This window comes from Oncorhynchus masou, chromosome 15, assembly GCF_036934945.1.
Source record: "Oncorhynchus masou masou isolate Uvic2021 chromosome 15, UVic_Omas_1.1, whole genome shotgun sequence".
NCBI lineage: Eukaryota > Metazoa > Chordata > Actinopteri > Salmoniformes > Salmonidae > Oncorhynchus > Oncorhynchus masou.
In genome coordinates, this window is record NC_088226.1 from 56816388 (window position 1) to 56837715 (window position 21328).

At 43.1% G+C, this 21328-nt stretch overlaps 1 protein-coding gene across 4 annotated transcripts in view; it reads left to right on the top strand.

Moving 5' to 3' along the window:
- Positions 1-1043: 1043 nt before the first annotated feature.
- LOC135556518 (histone-lysine N-methyltransferase, H3 lysine-79 specific-like) overlaps positions 1044-21328 on the top strand; it is a 42733-nt gene continuing 22448 nt past the window's right edge. For all 4 annotated transcript variants that reach the window (XM_064989792.1, XM_064989795.1, XM_064989794.1 and 1 more), the window contains exons 1-5: positions 1044-1391; positions 20159-20202; positions 20290-20364; positions 20763-20826; positions 21013-21241. In XM_064989792.1, the coding sequence (XP_064845864.1) occupies positions 1311-1391; positions 20159-20202; positions 20290-20364; positions 20763-20826; positions 21013-21241 (493 nt within the window). In that variant the 5' untranslated portion in view covers positions 1044-1310. The remainder of the gene's footprint in view (positions 1392-20158; positions 20203-20289; positions 20365-20762; positions 20827-21012; positions 21242-21328) is intronic.

The following is a 21328-nucleotide window of genomic DNA, read 5'->3' on the forward strand; positions in this document are numbered from 1 at the left end:
AATGTGAGTAGATAACATTGTTTTCAAGGTTAAGATATCCTGGGTGCATTCCTCAGTTCATTTTATACCGCGGTGGTTAAATTAGTCAATGCGAGGGGGCAGCACTGACCAAGCCTGTAACGTCACTTCCTGAAGTAGCTCAAACGGTTGCATGTTATGGGTGCGTTCCTCTGCCCATTCATTGCTGACACATGCCATCTCTCATGTTAAAGTATTATGTTGGTCGATGACGTAGCACGCAACCATTGGTTGATGTGTGCAATGTTTGAGCAGGGGACACAACCTTTGTCTCCATGAGAAACCATTTTTTGGGTCATGTCAAGCTGGGATACAGCTTTTGTCAAAGTGTATGTGTGTATATATATATATATATATATATATACTTTGACAGTAGCTATATTTGTTTATTTTTTTTTTTATATTTGACAGTAGCTATATTTGTTTATTTTTTTTGGGGGGGGGGGGGGGGGATTGTTGTGCGCATTTGACATTCTTAATCCTAACCTGCTGCATAAGTGATCCTAAACCTCTACGAAAAGTCCATTTTGACAAAAGCTGTAACCCTTCGAGACAACTCATTTTAATCGACTTAATTTGGCATCAATTCGGTATTGAGTCTAAACATAGGAATGAATGGTGTCACGTGATCAATGGCTTTGTCCATGTATATTATATACAGCCATTGACTCCTTGATAAACACACTTGACACACTTTAGGTAAATTGAGGAAAACAAACGACCTCGGTCTGCTCCATCCAAAACATTGGTTGTATTGTTCAATGTCATCACATGCAGTGAGTAACCGAGTAAAATGGTATCTCCCGCCAGTTGTCCGCTATTGGTCCCGGGAAATTCTAATTCAAACTGTTTTATACAGAGGAGAATGGTTGGTTGTTTTCGTCACACTCATCTTTCGAAAAGTAACAATCCGGTTGTACAGCCCCGGTAACCGTTGATAGTTCCCATTCTCCGACTGCCGCTCCCCCCACATAGACATTAAAACAGCCCCCCCCCCCCCCCCCCTGGCGTTTCTGTCCCTTTGGTAGTGACCGATTTTCACGCCGGGCAAGATGGCGGCTGTACTGCCGAGGTGTAGGAGCCGCTCGGCATGAAGTCATTTTTTAACAAATTGATTAAAATCAAACAAATATTTGAACACCGGACTACAGGGAGCGTGTACCACTTACCACTCATTACATTCATCGATATCTAATTTTATATGTTGTGATAAGGATTTATTTCTGACAAAATGATAATTGTAGTAGCTCGCTAAACTAGCTAACGTTAGGAAACGCCGGAGAAAGTGTAGAATGGGAGAAAAGCTAGAACTCAAGCTGAAGTCGCCAGTTGGAGCCGAAGCTGCTGGCTACTCGTGGCCATTACCAGTATACGTGAGTATTTAATTAAACCAACCAAGTTGCCAGTTATAACTTGGCCAACCAAGTGGGGATTAGCTATTCATCTCTTAATGTACCTACCTAGCTGTTGTTAGCAAGCTATGTGTATAGCTACTAGCTTATGTGTTAGCTAAGGTTACATGCATACAGGCCAGACAGACGGTCCACCACAGGGCTAGCCAGAAGCTGTTAGAAGTGGGTATCACTAACGTTATATCCACCGATTCTCAGTGGAGTGTATAGCCAACAATGTGCCTACTGACTGTGCGGAACACCTTACTAGTAAATAGATTACTAACGGATTAAAGTATACACATCGTTAGATGGAGCATGACACAAATTACACACGAGAAGCGCTGCACACTTGGCTAGCTAAGTACAGTATGTTAGCTAGTTATAGGTCCCGGTAACTCTCAGAAGTCTAGAAGAAGCTCTCCACCATTTGGTTTCTATTGGGTCAGTAAGTTCGCTAGGTACTGTAGCTAACTAGTTAAGGTTCAACCACATAAAGGGTTAGTTATAAATATATTTGGTTAAACTCGGCTAGCTAGCGTTCTTAACGACTTTCTTTGACTCGCATTATAGTTCTGAGTAACGTTAAGCATTTATTTAGAACGCTAGCTCGCTAACTTTTTATTTTATGCATCTATCCATGATTTAATGTAACTAGCTACCATGCCATCATTTTGAAGTGAGTCAGAGAGCGATGTTTTAACACCACTGTCATTTGCAATACGTGTAATTCGACTCAATCATGCAAGGAATTTTGCCAGAACTTAAACAATGTTATTGTACCATGTGTTTTTCAAAATATTTTGCTGAAACGTTATTACTACAGTAGTTGGGACTTCAAATGACTCTCTGCCTGGTGGTCACTGTCTTGTTGAGATCTACTGTTACTGTTATTGCACAGAAAGATTGTTGCATACTCCAGTCTGACTGAATTTAGGGTATAGCTGCCAGCTGGAATTGCACCTAAAATCCTGCACTCTTGATGCAATACTGCACTCATGCCAATAGAGTACAATCTGAAGGTATAATTTGCGTTAATATAGCAGAAACACTACACAATTCCCCACAACTCTAGTCCCTTATATGGATATATAAGTTGCTTTTCCACTAGGTCCAGTAAATCAAATAAATAGTGCTTCTGGGTCGTACCATCCCATATGACTCACATGTGTCTCAAATGGTTTGACCAGTTATCCATCCCAATCCTAAAACCAGTTCCACAAATTCAGTGGATTAGCTGACAGACTTGAACTTGAAACTAAGTTTCAATCATAAATGTGAACATCCAATACTGTTTTGCAGTATGTAGGTTACTCAACATGTTTCAGTTAGTGCAGAGGAGACTGCTAACATCCAACCCGAAAGGGTGTTAGACAGAAGCCTAATTACAACTATTTTGGAATCCAGAAGATAGCCTGTATACCTTGAGAAATCTGTGGAGGACTAGGCTAAATTTTGGTTGTTCTACGCAAATGCCACTAAATAAACCAGTAGTGTGGGTTGACTGGGCAAAGGCCTTCTGAATAACACAAAGTCTTTTGTTTTTACTTTTGCATGCATGTCATGTGTAGATTTAAAAACAGTGAATCATTGCTGTGTGTTATGACCAAGCTTCTCGATCTTCCGTATATCTTTTGTTGTTGCATGCACATACTATATGATGCTGTAGTATTTTAACCTATGTGGATCTTACTAGATAGGCTATATGCAAAAACATATTTTCCTAGTTAGGCCCTAATGTGTTAAGTAGAGGTCGACCGATTATGATTTTTCAACGCCGATATTGATTTATTGGAGGACCAAAAAAGCAGATACTGATTTAATCGGCCGATTTAAAAATAAATAATGTATTTGTTATAATGACAATTACGACAATGCTGAATGAACTCATTTTACTTAATATAATACATCAATAAGCTAACGTTTCAGTTCCTTGCTCAGAACATGAGAACATATGAAAGCTGGTGGTTCCTTTTAACATGAGTTACACATTCAATATTCCCAGGTAAGAAGTTTTAGGTTGTAGTTATTATAGGACTATTTCCCTTTATATCATTTGTATTTCATTAACCGTTGACTATTGGATGTTCTTATAGGCACTTTAGTATTGCCAGTGTAAGAGTATAGCTTCCGTCCCTCTCCTCGCTCCTCCCTGGGCTCAAGCCAGCAACACAACAACAGCCACCAACGAAGCAGCGTTACCCATGCAGAGCAAGGGGAACAACTACTAGATGCCTCAGAGCGAGCGATGCTTGAAAAGCTATTAGCGCGCGCTAACTAGCTAGCCATTTCACTTCGGTTACACCAGCCTCATCTCGGGAGTTGATAGGCTTGAAGTCATAAACAACGCAATGCTTGACACAACGAAGAGCTGCTGGCAAAACGCACGAAAGTGCTGTTTGAATGAATGTTTACGCGTCTGCTTCTGCCAACCACTGCTCAGTCAGATACTTGTATGCTCAGTCAGGTTATTTGCAATGCAGGACACGCTAGATAATATCTAGTTATAATATCAACCATGTGTAGTTAACTAGTGATTATGATTGATTATTTTTTTCTAAGAAGTTTAATGCTAGCTAGCAACTTACCTTGGCTTACTACATTCACCTAACAGGCAGTCTCCTTGTGGAGTGCAACGAGAGAGAGGCAGGTCGTTATTGCATTGGACTAGTTAACTGTAAGGTTGCAAGACTGGATCCCCCGAGCTGACAAGGTCATCATCTTTCGTTCTGCCCCTGAACAAGGCAGTTAACCCACTGTTCCTAGGCCGTCATTGAAAATAAGAATATATTCTTAACTGACTTGCCTAGTTAAATAAAGGTATTTTAAAAAATGTGTCAAATCGGCGCCCAAAAATACAGATTTCTGATTGTTATGAAAACTTGAAATTGGCCCCAATTAATCGGCCATTCCGATTAATCGGTCGACTTCTATTGTTAAGGCATAGTTAATTGTGTTTGCACCTTGTGTGTGCAGCATGCTTTGAACATATTTGTTTTTAGCTGAAGTTCATACTATAGTTTGCCAGATTGTACAAAGGGGAACGAAATGGAAGCAGATTAAATCATTGTGGTTTCTCTGGTGGCTTCAAGTGTGTTTCAGCTGTTTTACTCATTTATAGAAAATTGCGGTAAGACTGTGCTGGGGGGGACTACCTGAAAGTGTATTTCTCAGAACAGCGGAGTGTTGTCTGTGACGTGTCTAGTGTTCTGTGTCACACTGGTTAATACCCTTTAACGTCAGAGTTCAGGAACTAAGCAGTACTGCTGCTGACACAATCCTCCACAGTTGGCCCTGGCTGACTTCACTCCCATTACAACAGAGACTGATAACCGGACTGTTGCATGACTCGCATCCTCAGAAAAAGGCAACGCAAACAAATCAATAATATTTTGTGACATGCTTCATAAACCGTTGTAGATTAACAGGGAAAAATGCTTTCTTACAGGCCCTTCCCAACAAAGCTGAGAGAATAGTAGAAAAATAACACAATCAATAAATACACAATATGTAATGGTTTGGTGATGGAGCTGCCTCACAACAACTGCTTCTGTGTTAAACCATGCAATTGTTGAATACTCGTTTCTAATTGCCTTGAAGGGCATTATTTAAGTGATAATGCCTGAGAAACTGGTGTTTGGAGGATATATTGGCATGACTGCTTCGAGGGCATTATCACTTTTATACAATGGGTTACCAACATGTTCAAATTATTATTGCCATATTTTCATCAACTTTATTTTGATGAATTCATTCATACAATTTCATCCTTCCACAAGATACAGGCCTGCCAAATTTTATTTGTCACATACACATGGTTAGCAGATGTTAATGCGAGTGTAGCGAAATGCTTGTGCTTCTAGTTCCGACAATGCAGTAATCGAGCTAACAATTCCAAAACTACTACCTTATAGACATAAGTGTAAGGGGATAAAGAATATGTACATAAAGATATATATGAATGAGTGATGGTACAGAGCAGCATAGGCAAGATACAGTAGATGGTATTGAGTACAGTATATACATATGAGTATGTAAACAAAGTGGCATAGATAAAGTGGCTAGTGAGATATTTTACAATTTCCAATCAATTCCCATTATTAAAGTGGCTGGAGTTGAGTCAGTGTGTTGACAGCAGCCACTCAATGTTAGTGGTTGCTGTTTAACAGTCTGATGGCCTTGAGATAGCTGTTTTTCAGTCTCTCGGTCCCAGCTTTGATGCACCTGTACTGACCTCGCCTTCTGGATGATAGCGGGGTGAACAGGCAGTGGCTCGGGTGGTTGTTGTCCTTGATGATCTTTATGGCCTTCCTGTAACATCGGGTGGTGTAGGTGTCCTGGAGGGCAAGTAGTTTGCCCCCGGTGACGCGTTGTGCAGACCTCACTACCCTCTGGAGAGCCTTACGGTTGTGGGCGGAGCAGTTGCCGTACCAGGCGGTGATGCTCTCGATTGTGCATCTGTAGAAGTTTGAGTGCTTTTGGTGACAAGCCGAATTTCTTCAGCCTCCTGAGGTTGAAGAGGCGCTGTTGCGCCTTCTTCAAGATGCTGTCTGTGTGGGTGGACCAATTCAGTTTGTCTGTGATGTGTATGCCGAGGAACTTAACTTACTACCCTCTCCACTACTGTTCCATCGATGTGGATAGGGGGGTGTTCCCTCTGCTGTTTCCTGAAGTCCACAATCATCTCCTTAGTTTTGTTGACGTTGAGTGTGAGGTTATTTTCCTGACACCACACTCCGAGGGCCCTCACCTCCTCCCTGTAGGCCGTCTCGTCGTTGTTGGTAATCAAGCCAACCACTGTTGTCGTCCGCAAACTTGATGAGTTGGAGGCGTGCGTGGCCAGGCAGTCATGGGTGAACAGGGCGTACAGGAGAGGGCTCAGAACGCACCCTTGTGGGGCCCCAGTGTTGAGGATCAGCGGGGTGGAGATGTTGTTGCCTACCCTCACCACCTGGGGGCGGCCCGTCAGGAAGTCCAGTACCCAGTTGCACAGGGCAGGGTCGAGACTCAGGGTCTCGAGCTTGATGACGAGCTTGGAGGGTACTATGGTGTTAAATGCCGAGCTGTAGTCGATGAACAACATTCTCACATAGGTATTCCTCTTGTCCAGATGGGTTAGGGCAGTGTGGTTGAGATTGCATCGTCTGTGGACCTATTTGGGCGGTAAGCAAATTGGAGTGGGTCTAGGGTGTCAGTTAGGGTGGAGGTGATATGGTCCTTGACTAGTCTCTCAAAGCACTTCATGATGATGGAAGTGAGTGCTACGGGCCGGTAGTCGTTTAGCTCAGTTACCTTAGCTTTCTTGGGAACAGGAACAATGGTGGCCCTCTTGAAGCATGTGGGAACAGCAGACTGAGATAGGGATTGGTTGAATATGTCCGTAAACACACCAGCCAGCTGGTCTGCGCATGCTCTGAGGGTGCTGCTGGGGATGCCGTCTGGGCCTGCAGCCTTGCGAGGGTTAACACGTTTAAATGTTTTACTCACCTCGGCTGCGGTGAAGGAGAGTCCGCATGTTTTCGTTGCAGGCCAGTGGCGCTGTATTGTCCTCAAAGCGGGCAAAAATGTTATTTAGTCTGCCTGGGAGCAAGACATCCTGGTCCGTGACTGGGCTGGTTTTCTTTTTGTAATCCGTGATTGACTGTAGACCCTGCCACATACCTCTTGTGTCTGAGCCGTTGAATTGAGATTCTACTTTGACTCTATACTGACGCTTAGCTTGTTTGATTGCCTTGCGGAGGGAATAGCTGCACTGCTTGTATTTGGTCATGTTTCCAGTCACCTTGCCCTGATTAAAAGCAGTGGTTTGCGCTTTCAGTTTCACGCGAATGCTGCCATCAATCCACGGTTTCTGGTTTGGGAATGTTTTAATCGTTGCTATGGGAACGACATCTTCAACGCACGTTCTAATGAACTCGCATACCGAATCAGCGTATTCGTCAATGTTGTTGTCTGACGCAATACGAAACATATCCCAGTCCACGTGATGGAAGCAGTCTTGGAGTGTGGAATCAGCTTGGTCGGACCAGCGTTGGACAGACCTCAGCGTGGGAGCTTCTTGTTTTCGTTTCTGTCTGTAGGCAGGGATCAACAAAATGGAGTCGTGGTCAGCTTTTCCGAAAGGAGGGCGGGGCAGGGCCTTATATGCGTCGCGGAAGTTAGACTGACAATGATCCAAGGTTTTGCCAGCCCTGGTTGCGCAATCGATATGCTGATACAATTTAGGGAGTCTTGTTTTCAGATTAGCCTTGTTAAATTCCCCAGCTACAATGAATGCAGCCTCAGGATGTATGGATTCCAGTTTGCAAAGAGTCAAATAAAGTTCGTTCAGAGCCATCGATGTGTCTGCTTGGGGGGGAATATATACGGCTGTGATTATAATCGAAGAGAATTCTCTTGGTAGATAATGCGGTCGACATTTGATTGTGAGGAATTCTAAATCAGGCGAACAGAAGGATTTGAGTTCCTGTATGTTTCTGTGATCACACCACGTCTCATTTGCCATAAGGCATACGCCCCTGCCCCTCTTCTTACCAGAAAGATGTTTGTTTCTGTCGGTGCGATGGGTGGAGAAACCAACTGGCTGCACCGACTCCGATAGCGTCTCTCCAGTGAGCCATGTTTCCGTGAAGCAAAGAACGTTAGTCTCTGATGTCCCTCTGGAATGCTACCCTTGCTCGGATTTCATCAACCTTGTTGTCAAGAGACTGGACATTGGCGAGAAAAATGCTAGGGGGTGGTGCACGATGTGCCCGTCTCCGGTGTCTGACCAGAAGACCGCCTCATTTCCCTCTTTTACGGAGTCGTTTTTTTGGGGTCGCCGGCTGGGATCCATTCCGTTGTCCTGGGTGAAAGGCAGAACACAGGATCCGCTTCGCGAAAAACATATTCTTGGTCGTACTGATGGTGAGTTGACGCTGATCTTATATTCAGTAGTTCTTCTCGACTGTATGTAATGAAACCTAAGATGACCTGGGGTACTAATGTAAGAAATAACACGCAAAAAAACAAAAAAACGCATAGTGTCCTAGGAACGCAAAGCGAGGCGGCCATCTCCGTCGGCGCCGCAATTAATTGCCAGGGTACCAGTTTTAGTTATAAATCTATGGACGTGACCAGATTGATTGTTCTAAATGTTTCATTGCGTGATGGCTGGCATCATTCGTATCCCTTTCTAGCTAGCCAACTTTGGCTAACACAGTCATGTCAAACAGTGCAACCAGAATAACAGCGAAGTAGCTGCAGTTGCGTTTATTGTAGCAATATGTAACTTTTTGAGCAAGCAATCAAATTCATATAGAAATGATACTTACGGACCTCTCATTTGACTTGAAAGCAAGAAGCGGTAAATCTGTTCTATGTGCTCTATTTCTATGCTTCCCGTTAAGCACAGAGTTGTGGGGCAGCAGGTAGCCTAGTGGTTCTTGCGTTGGACTAGTAACCGAAAGGTTGCAAGATCAAATCCCCGAACTGACAAGTTAAAAATCTTTCATTCTCCCCCTGAAAAAGGCAGTTAGCCCACTGTTCCTAGTCCTTCGTTGAAAATAAGAATTTGTTCTTAACCGACTTGCCTAGTTAAAGGTAAAAAAACAAAGTCTTTTACATTCGGTTTTGTACACCAGCTTCAAAAAGCTGAAACAAGATTATTTTTGGTTATGGAAAATATAGGTCACAGTGGTTTTGATGGTACAATGATACTCTGCACTATACTTGCAAACTATTATTTTTAACAACCAGGAAATGGCGGAGCTATTTCGGTATAGTGTAAAAAAATATATATATATATATTGTGGTGGGGGATACATCCATAACAATGCATGAGCTAATGATGTGCAATTTCACCTGGCATAGAACATGTGCTCTCTCTCCAGGCCACTCTTCAGAAGAGAGCCAACTAACACAATAACTTCAAACTGAAGCTGGAATGACAGCATACTTGCTGAATTTTGTGTTTTTTCTATTGACATTTCTATGTATATATCCAACAAATAATATGCCAGCTTATTGATGATTTTGCCTGGCTGAGAAGCTGCCAGCCTGTCTGTTTCGTCCTAAGTTCCAACGCGTTTACCATAGGACAGATGGAGATCAAATATCAATATTATAGCAATGTTGCAGATATCGGAGAGACAGACAGCATGGTTATTACAAATCTCCGCTGTTGAAAACCAACTGCTTGTCATTCCAAAATCATGGGCATTAATGTGGATTTGGTCCACCCCTTTGCTGCTACTACAGCCTCCACTCTTCTGGAGAAGAATTTCCACTAGATGTTTGAACATTGCTGCGGGGATTTGCTTCCATTCAGCCACGTGTAGTAGTGAATGTGCGCACTGATGTTGGACAATTAGTCATGGCTCGCAGTCAGCTTTCCAATTCATCCCGAAGGTGTTGAGGTTAGGGCTCTCTGCAGGCCAGTCAGGTTCTTCTGCACTGATATCGACAATTTCTGTATGGACCTCGCTTTGTGCACAGGGGAATTGTCATGCTGAAAGAAAAGGGCCTTCCCCAAACTGTTGCCAAAAATGTTGGAGGCACAGAATTATCTAGAATGTCATTGTTTGCTGTTGCGTTAAGATTTGCTTTCACTGGAACGAAGGGGCCTAGCCCGAACCGTGAAAAACAGCCCCAGACCATTATTCCTCCTCCGCAAAACTTTACAGTTGGCACTATGCATTTGTGCAGGTAGTGTTTTCATGGCATCTGCCAAACCCAGATTGGTCTGTTGGACTGGAAGATGGTGATGCTTAATTCATTCCAGAGGACGATTTTTTTCACGCCCTTCCTGTTCTGTGAGCTTGTGTGGCCTACTACTTCGCGGTTGAGCTGTTATGCCTAGACGTTTCCATTTCACAATAACATCACTTAGTTGGAGGAGTAATAATGATCTGGGGCTATTTTTTTCATGGTTAAAGCAAACAATGCCATTCTAGGCAATTCTGCGCTTCCAACTTTGTGGCAACAGTTTGGGGAAGGCCCTCCTGTTTCCAGCAAGACAATGCCCCTGTACACAAAGTGAGGTCCATAAAGAAATGGTTTGTCAATCATTGTGGAAGAAATTGACTGACCTGCACAGAGCCCTGACCTCAACCCCATCGAACACCTTTGGGATGAATTGGAACGCCAACTGCGAGCCAGGCCTAACTGCCCAACATCACTAATGCTCTTGTGGCTGAATGAAAGCAAGTCCCCACAGCAATGTTCCAACATCTAGCAGAAAGCCTTCCCAGAACAGTGGAGACTGTTTATATTAGCAAAGGGGGGGACCAACTCCATATTAATGCCCAGGATTTTGGGATGAGATATTCGACGAGCAGGTGTCCACATACACTACTTGACCAAAAGTATCTTTCTGCCTTTTCTAAAGGCAGATCTAAAATTCTTCAAATTGTAATTTCCGCACGGCACCAGACTAACTGGATTCTAGTCTTTTATCTATGTGGAGTTCTGGCCATGTTTTTAAAATAAGGGCCTCCTAGACTTCTCAATATGCACCACTGGGACTGGGAGGGGCAGAAGATAAGACCAGCGTTACAAAGCACTTGATTAGCTGCAGATTCTGCCTGGCTCTTCAGTCTACACATCACAAGCCTGTGGATGTTTCATTGGGGTGGTTTCTTTTTTGCAGCTTGATCTATTGAAGAGGACTATGACTAACTCCTGAGCATATTAATGTATAATGGTGCAATAGTTTGGTATTCATTGGGTTGTATTTTGTTTGTTCATCTTTCTCAGTAATAATGCTTCAGGTCAGGGGTGTCACTCATTCCATAGATGACCTAGTGTTTGCTGGTTTTTGATTTTTCCTTTCAATGAAGACCTAGACAACCAGGTAAGGGGAGTTTCATACTAATCAGTGTCTTTTTAATTCATAAAGTCCAAGGGAAGAGTGGAAACCCACAGATACTCAGCCCTCCGGGGAATGAGTTTGACACATGCTTTAGGCCCGGTGCTCCTGCCCAGCCAAAAGATGCTGTACGTCATACATATTCCAGTACTTCTGACCAAATTACTCCACTCCCCCCACAGAGACGGAACGTGCACTGTTCTGTTGTTCACTGCACAACATGATAGTAATATATGCTGCCTTCCTGTCTCCCCACGCTGAAGCTGCTACCAATCACATGCTTAAACGCTCATTCTCTCACTGTCACCATCTGCGGATTTAAATTTGTAACTGCTTCCATATGAGGAACAGCTCTTGTGCTGCAGAGCCCTTTGTTAAATTATTTTCTTGGCTCTAACTAAAGCCAGAATGCTTTCGTACAAGACCATATTTGAATCGATGTCATCTTGCCTATTTTGTGTTGTCAGATGTGTGTATTTCTACCTGTGTTAAAGTGAAACTAACAAGCCATACATCAATGAATTAAGAAGCACTCCTTGGGCCAACGTGACCTGTGGTGTTATCAGGGAAGATCAAGCATACAGGCATATTAAGGCAGTTCTGCCTAAGAGCTAGACTGATGGATGGGTTGATGAATCAGTTTTTCTCTGTGGTAATATCGCTGCTGCACCTGGTTAGTTATTTGTTCATTGGTCATGAGTAATGCGTAGTGGAGCGGTATTATTCCCTGGCAGTGCGTCATGGTGAGGTAACGACAGAATGAAAAGGCGGGGAAGGTACTGAGTGGTTGAGTCAGTTCCTTCATCTTGCCCACACCAGGGGGCTTGGAGGGTAAGAGAGGATGATTGGCCGTTAGAGTGCCTCTCAAGCGTCACACGCGTTCTTTCTCTAAGCCAGCGTTTATTTTTAGAAGCAGCGCTGGTGTTGCTGCGTGCTGTCTGTGTGTGAGCAGCAGGAACTCCCCCCTCTCTCGCTGCCTCCACACACCCACACTGTGAAGAGGCTGATTTGTATGTGCACACGTGGTCTGTCTGGGACCAGCATATTAACCCGTCACAAAATTGTAGCACAGTAAGCTCATTGGAGTCCTCTAATTTTGGCTGCATGTACAGTGCCATCAAAATATACATAACCCTTGACTGTCTTCACATTTTGTTACAGCCTGAATTCAAAATGGATTTAATAGATTTCTCATCCAGCTTTTTTATTTTACTAGTCAAGTCAGTTAAGAAATTTGTATTTACAATGACGGCCTACCCCGGTCAAACCCTCCCCTAAACCCAGACGACGATGGGCCAATCGTGTACTGTCCTATGGGACTCTCGATTACTGCCTGAACCCGGGTCTGTAGTGACGCGATGCAGTGCCTTAGACCGCTGCGCCACTCAGGATCCCTACATACAATACCCCATAATGACAGTGAAAACATGTTTCTAGAAGTATTGAAATGTGTAAATGAGATTTCTTTAAGTATTCACACCCCTGAGTTAATACTTTTGTAGAAACACCTTCGGCAATGATTACAGTTGTGAGTTTTTCTAAGTCACTAAGCACTTTCCACACCTGGATTGTGCAACATTTGCCTTTAATAAAATGTTTTTATTCTTCATGCTCTGTCAAATTGTTTGTTGATCATTGCTAGACGAACCATTTTCAGGTCATGCCATAGATTTTGAAGTAGATTTAAGTCAACTGTAACTCAGCCACTGAGGAACATTCACTGTCTTCTTGTTAAGTAACTCCTGTGTCGATTTGGTCTTGTGTTTTAGGTTAATTCGTCTCTGTGTCTTGTGGAAAGCAGATTTTCCTCTGATTTTGCCTGTGCTTAGCTCAGTTTTTATTTATTTGTATCCTGAAACTTCCTAGTCCTTGCCGTTGACATGCATACACGTAACATGATGCCGCCATATTCATGCTTGAAAATATGAAGTGGTACTCAGTGATTTGTTGTGTTGGATTTCCCCTAAACATAACATTTTCAGAACATGAAGTTAATTTCTTTGCCACAATTGCTGCTGTTTTTAGAACATGTTTATTCTGTACAGGCTTCTCCATTTTCACTATGTCAATTTAGATTATTGTGGAGTAACTACAATGTTGTTGATCCATTCTCAGTTTCTATCACAGCCATTAAACTGTTTTAAATTCACTGTTTGGGTCGCTATTTTTACCCATCTACTGGTGGCCTTATTTGCAAGGCATTGGAAAACCTCCCTGGTCTTTGTGGTTGAATCTTTATTTTTAAATTCACTGCTCGACTGTGGGACCTTTACAGATAATCGTATGTGTGAGGTACAGAGATGAGGTTGTCATTCAAAAATCATGTTAAACACTATTGTACAAAAGCTGAAGAACATGCGCACATCCAGGTACTGGAGTTGTAGGCAAACTAATGGAAAACAGAGGAAAACGCTGCTCGTTCTCCCAGGTGCTTTTATTTATAACATTTCGACCCTTAGGTCTTCATGGGGCATCTATATCCCAGACGGGTGGAAGGTCCTATACAGTGCCTTAAAGTATTCAGATCCATTGAATTTTTCCACATTTTATGTTACTGCCTTATTCTAAAATGGATTGAATACATAAAACATCCTCGTCAATCTACACCCAATACCCCAGAATGACAAAGCCAATAAAGGTTTTTAGAAATGTTTGCAAATGTATTTAAAATGAACTGATACCTTATTTAAGCAAGTATTCAGACCCTTTGAGACTCTAAATTGAGCCCAAGTGGTCATCTTTGATGTTCCTACAACTTGATTTGGAGAGCACCTGTGGTAAATTCAATTGATTGCACATGATTTGGAAAGGCACACCTGTCTATATAATGTCCTATAGCTGACAATGCATGTCAGTGCAAAAGCCAAGCCATGAGGTTGAAAGAGCTTAGACAGGATTGTGTCAGGGCATTTCTGCAGCATTTGAAGGTCCCCAAGAACACAATGGCCTCCCGTCATTCTTAAATGGAAGAAGTTTGGAACCACCAAGACTCTTCCTAGAGCTGGCTGCCCGGCCAAACTGGGCATTCGGGGAAGGAGCCAGAAGCTAGAGCCAGAAGCTAGAGCCAGTTTACTGGCTAACGTTAGTATTCAGCTAACCACGGTTTGTGGTCATCAGCTATCCTTAAGCTCAAATCTATCGCCAGTTTTGTACAACGCGACTCAGACCAGAACATACCGGACCTATTTTTCTCTCCATATCCCCGGATTTCAACCGCAAATTCCGGAGCTAGCCAGCTGAAGAGTTCCATCAGCCACTCCTGGGCTACAATCACCTATCCGGACCCGTTTTACTGCCAATGCGGAGCCCCACCGGGCCTTCACGACTGGACTACCGACATTATCTGCTCGAGGGAGTTATCCAACTGGCCCCTCCGTCACGGCGTGACCTGAACGCCCATCTGCGGCCTGCTAATCGTTAGCGGTCTCATCGGCTGCTATTTGAAAAGGTCTGTCGGACAGTTTTTCCTGGGTCACTGTCTATTTTGCCAATTGGATTGATCCCTCTACCACACGGAACCCCACTAATCTACCAACGGAAACGCATGAGGTGGCTAAAAACAGACCTACATCCTATGCTAGCTTGCTACCTATGGCCCGGCTAGCTGTCTGAATCGCCGTGACCCCAACCAACCTCACTACTCACTGGACCCATATGATCACTTGACTAAGCATGCCTCTCCTTGTCCATTGCTGTTCTGGTTAGTGTTTATTGGCTTATTTCACTGTAGAGCCTCTAGCCCTGCTCACTAGACCTTATCCAACCTTTTCAGTTCCACCACCCACACATGCGATGTCATCACCTTGTTTCAATGATGTTTCTAGAGACTCTCTCTCATCACACAATACCTAGGTTTACCTCCACTGTATTCACATCCTACCATACCTTTGTCTGTACATTATACCTTGAAGCTATTTTATCGCCCCCAGAAACCTCCTTTTATTCTCTGTTCTAGATGACCAATTATCATAGCTTTTAGCCGTACCCTTATCCTACTTCTCTGTTCCTCTGGTGATGTAGAGGTGAATCCAGGCCCTGCAGTGCCTAGCTCCACTCCTATTCCCCAGGCGATGACTTTTGTAACCGTAATAGCCTTGGTTTCATGCATGTTAACCTCGTAGAACTACCCATCCCGGATCCGGGAGAATTATCAACTACACTAATTAGCATAGCGCAATGGTCAAAAAATATTCCTAGAAAAATTCATATTCATGAAATCACAAGTGAAATATAGTGAAACACAGCTTAGCCTTTTGTTAATCACCGTGTCATCTCAGATTTTGAAATGATGCTTTACACCCAAAGCAAGACAAGCATTTTGTAAGTTTATTGATAGCCTAGCATAGCATTATGTCCAGCTAGCAGCAGGAAGCTTGGTCACAAATCAGAAAAGCAATCAAATTAACTGTTTACCTTTGATGTTCGGAAGTTTTCACTGACGAGACTTCGTTAGACAGCAAATATTCCTTTTGTTCCATAAAGATTATTTTTATACCCAAAAATCCTCCGTTTGCTTGTCATGTTCTGAAATCCACTGGAAATAGCTGTCACGACAACGCCGGGGAAAAATAATCCAAATTATGTGAATAATATCGACAAACATAGCAATCGTTTTTTATAATCAATCCTCAAGGTGATTTTCAAATATCTATTCGATAATATATCAACCGGGACAATTGGCTATTCAGTAGGAGCGAGAGGAAAAATGACTACCTCTGTCTTTTACGCTAGAATCACTCTGAGAGCCCTCAGCTGGCCACTTACGCAATGTAGTCGTTTACGCTCATTCTTCAACATAAAGGCGTGAAACTACGTCACAATGCTGTAGACACCTTAGGAAATACGTAGGAAAAGGAATCTGGTTGATATCCCTTTCAGTGACCAATAGGGGTGCATAGGAACACAACGGTTTCAAAACATGAGTCACTTCCTGATTGGATTTTTCTTAGGCTTTCGCCTGCAATATCAGTTTTGTTATACTCACAGACAATATTTTTACAGTTTTGGAAACTTTAGCGTTTTCTATCCTAAGCTGTCAATTATATGCATATTCTAGCATCTGGTCCTGATAAATAGGCGGTTTACTTTGGGAATGTTATTTTTCCCAAAATAAAAATAGTGCCCCTTAGTTAACAACCCTCCAGGTGAGCTTCAATGCCATACAACTCTCCTTCCGTTGCCTCAATTGCACTTGAATACAAGTAAAACTAAATGTCACCAAAGCCCCATGCTCTTCAACCGATCGCTGCCTGTCCAACATCACTACTCTGGACGGCTCTGACTTAGAATATGTGGACAACTACAAATACCTAGGTGTCTGGTTAGACTGTAAACTCGACCTTCCAAACTCACATCAAACATCTCCAATCCAAAGTTAAATCTAGAGTTGGCTTCCTATTTCGCAACAAAGCATCCGTCACTCATGCTGCCAAACATACCCTTGTAAAACTGACCATCCTACCGATCCTCGACTTCTGCGATGTCAGTTACAAAATTGCCTCCCATACCCTACTCAATAAACTGGATGCAGTTTATCCCAGTGCCATCCGTTTTGTCACCAAATCCCCATATACTACCCACCACTAGGATCTGTACGCTCTCGTTGGCTGGCCCTCGCTTTGTGCTCGTCGTCAAACCCACTGGCTCCAGGTCATCTACAAGACACTGCTAGGTAAAGTCCCCCTTATCTCAGCTCGCTGGTCACCATAGCAGCACGCACCTGTAGCACGCGCTCCAGCAAGTATATCTGTCTGATCACCCCCAAAACAAATTATTTCTTTGGCCGCCTCTCCTTCCAGTTCTCTGCTGCCAATGACTGGAAAGAACTACAAAAATCTCTGAAACTGGAAACACTTATCTCCCTCACTAGCTTTAAGCACCAGCTGTCAGAGCAGCTCACAGATTACTGCACCTGTACATAGCCCATCTAGAATTTAGCCCAAACAACTACCTCTTTCCCTATTGTATTTATTTATTTTGCTCCTTTCCACCCCATTATTTCTGTCTCTACTTTGCACATTCTTCCACTGCAAATCAACTATTCCAGTGTTTTACTTGCTATATTGTATTTACTTTGCCACCATGGCCTTTTTTTGCCTTTACCTCCCTTATCTCACCTCATTTGCTCACATTGTATATAGACTTATTTTTCTACTGTATTATTGACTGTATGTTTGTTTTACTCCATGTGTAACTCTGTGTTGTTGTATGTGTCGAACTGCTTTGCTTCATCTTGGCCAGGTCGCAATTGTAAATGAGAACTTGTTCTCAACTTGCTTACCTGGTTAAATAAAGGTGAAATAAATAAAAGTGCCTTGATCAGGGAGGTGACCAAGAACCTGATGGTCACTCTGACAGAGTTTCTCTGTAGAGATGGGAGAACCTTCCAGAAGGACAACCATCTCTGCAGCACTCCACCAAATCAGGCCTTTATGGTAGACTATCCAGATGGAAACCGCTCCTCAGTAAAAGGCACATGGCAGCCCTCTTGAAGTTTGACAAAAGCCACCTAAAGACTCAAACCATGAGAAACAAGCTTCTCTGGTCTAATGAAACCAAGATTTAACTTTTTGGCCTGAATGCCAAGCGTCACGTCTGGAGGATACCTGGCACCATCTCTACAGTGTAGCGTGGTGGCAGCATCATGCTGTGGGGATATTTTTCAGCAACTGGGAGACGAGTCCGGATCGAGAGAAAGCTGAACGGAGCAAAGTGTATAGCCAGCCTTGATGGAAACCTGCTCCAGAGCGCCCAGGATCTCCGACTGGGGGAGACGGTTCCCCTTCCAACAGGACAATGACGCTAAACACACAGCCAAGACAACGCAGGAGTGGCTTCGGGTCAAGTCTCTGAATGTTCTTGAGTGGCCCAGCTTGAGCCTCAACTTGAACCTGTTCTAACGTCTCTGGAGAGATCTGAAAACAGCTGTGCATCAACATTCCCCATCCCACCTGACATGGCTTGAGAAGATCTGCAGACAAGAATGGGAGAAACTCCCCAAATATAGGTGTTCCAAGCTTGTAGCGTCTTACCCTGGAAGAATCTATGCTGTAATCGCTGCTAAAGATGCTTCAAAGTACTTAGTAAAGGGTCTGAATACTAATTTAAATCTGATATTTCAGTTGTATTTTTAATAAATTAGCAACATTTCTAAACTTGTTTTTTGGTGTGTGTAGAGGGATGACAATTTTAGAATAAGGCTGGAACAATGTGGAGAAAGTCGAGGGGTCTGAATACTTTCCGAAGGCACTGTATATAGGGGCAGTACCCAGTGACCTCACTTCCTGAAATGGGTGGTGAATGTAACATGGGTTCACAATCTTTACATTCAATGTATCAAAATATATTATCATAAACCCTTGACTTTTTCCACGTTTTGTTACGTTACAGCCTTTTTCTAAAAATGTTTTAATTTGTATGTATTTCCCTCCAATATACAGACAATAATCCATAACGATAGTGCAAAAACAGGTTTTTAGATATGTTTTTTGCAAATGTATAAATTAAACTACCTTATTTATGTTAGTATGCAATGAGACTTGAAATTAAGCTCTGGTGCATTGGGGTGGCAGGTAGCCTTGTGGTTTGAGTGCTGGACCAGTAGACACAAGGTCCTCTAATCCCTTGTTCCTAGGCCGTCATTGTAAGTAAGAATTTGTTCTTAACTGACTTGCCTAGTTAAATAAAAAAATTATGTTTCCGTTGATCGTCCTTGATGTTTCAACTTCTTCTTGATTGGAGTCCACCTGTGGTAAATTCAATTGAGTGGACAAGATTTGGAAAGGTACACCTGTCTATATAAGGTCCCACAGTTGACCCTTCATGTCAGAGCAAAAACCAAGCAACAACATAATTCAACCTTGACTTTATGGGGTGTAAGGCCAGTGGTGTCCAATCTCTAAGTCTGGCTTTAAGACAAAATGTTGACTAAGTCAAGGGGTGTGAATACTTTCTGAAGGCACTGTATTCATTGGTTATTTTATTACTAGGCTATTCATAGCAGCTTTTGGTCCTTTTGTGAAATGCTTTGCTTCCTTTGTGGCTAAATATATATTTTATTTCATGGCATGCTCTCTGGTCCTGTAATCTCAGACCTGATGTTATTGTAAGCGTTTTCATGGTGAAATTTGTGGAGGTATTGGGCAGGAAAAGCAGAGCCCTGTAACTCTAGCCTGCTGCAGCTCGGCCTGGCTTTCTACCTCCTTCCCTCCGAGGCCCTCCCAGGAGGTCCCATGTTGGAGCAAAAAGTAGGTCACTGGGCCATCTTAGGCTGCTGGCAACCAGTCTGACTGGAATCCTGCAGTTCCTCCCATGCTGCAATGGCTGTAGGTACAGCAGTGGCCTGACAACCCATCTAAGTTACTGAGCTTTAAATGCACTCATTCCCCCAGACCACAGCCATTTTTAGAGAATGTCAGCTTGGTAAGTGATACACTCGGTCTCTTGAATTGTTATGCTGGCAGTCGTAGTGAATCACACTAACTACTGTGGTCTGCACTGTGTGGATTATTAAGTCATTGAGTGCTGCTGGCCTTATATGAGCCAGTTGGCTGAACTCGTTTTGGTAGCTGTTAGCATATCTGTGTGCATTCTTTGTCTCCTCTATTTGGATTCTGACTGACGAGGGCTGTTATGGTGACTGTATTACCGCCACCCCGACGGTCACAGGTCATGAAGGCAGTCAACAAATATGATCTTAGCAACCGTTCAAGCAAGAATCATATAATTGTTAAGCGTATGAGAACCAAAAAAAGTAATTTTGTTTGGAAGTAATAAAAATTTAAATCTAGGCTATGTTGAATGGCAGCAGTAAGAAAGCCATCTGCAGCCAAGAGTCATGTACTGGAAAAGGATCTATTCAAACCCACTATCTTTTCTCTCCTTTTGTTTACTTTATATCCAGGATAAACACCATGATGCTGCTCATGAAATCATTGAGACCATTCGGTAAGTAACTATCTCAAAAGCATGGTGCAGTGAGTGACTAGGTCTAGGTCTTTGTGAAATAACCCCTGTATTGATCATTGTTCTCAGTTGGGTGTGTGAGGAGATCCCAGACCTTAAGTTGGCTATGGAGAACTATGTCCTCATCGACTACGACACGAAGAGGTGAGCTGAGCATCAGACTATGAAGAACAAGGACTGTGATGCTGATCTTAAGCACAGTGTACCAGAGCACCCGTAGTCACAGTCCAATACCATAGTAACATCCAGAGTATGAGTAGAATGGACTAGCACTTTTTTTTTTACATGTTCTTCCCAGGGGGGGATGCAGATGCTAATGACAGGGATGCTCATTTAGGAATATTTTGGTTTGGTGTGATAGCAGCCCGAGAGATGAGTCTTGTAGAGTGGAGGCAAACTGATATGCAATTAGCCTTCTTGTATCCACGGTCCTGGCCAAACTAACATCAGCACAAAAATACAAGTCATGGGCTGCTAGCTTCCTTGTCCATGTCTTGTCATAAGATGTTGATAGACATTATTTATTTTTCTGTGTGTTACAGCTTCGAGAGTATGCAAAGACTTTGTGACAAATACAACAGAGCCATCGACAGCATCCACCAGCTGGTGAGTTGGAATGTCTCTACAGTTTAGTCCAAAGCTTATTTCTGAACACGTTATGTTCAAACGCTGAAATGTTACATTTAATTATCTTGTCACCGTAGGGAAAACATAGTTCACTTGTGCACAGCGACATGTTTATAACCTAGCTATGTAATATAGTCATACTGAACTCCCTGTCCTGTGTGTCAGTGGAAAGGCACCACCCCGCCCCTGAAGCTGAACAAGCGGCCGTCCAACGGGCTCCTCAGGCATATCCTGCAGCAGGTGTACAACCACTCGGTCACGGACCCAGAGAAGCTCAACAACTATGAGCCATTCTCCCCCGAGGTGTACGGTGAGACATCCTTTGACCTGGTGGCCCAGATCATCAACGAGATGGAAATGATGGAGGACGACACCTTTGTAGACCTCGGCAGCGGTCAGTGTTTACCTCAATGTTTAGTTCCTAATGAGATAATCAGTCTTAATGTGACTCGCAGCCCGGTGTATTATTTGCCATCTTAAT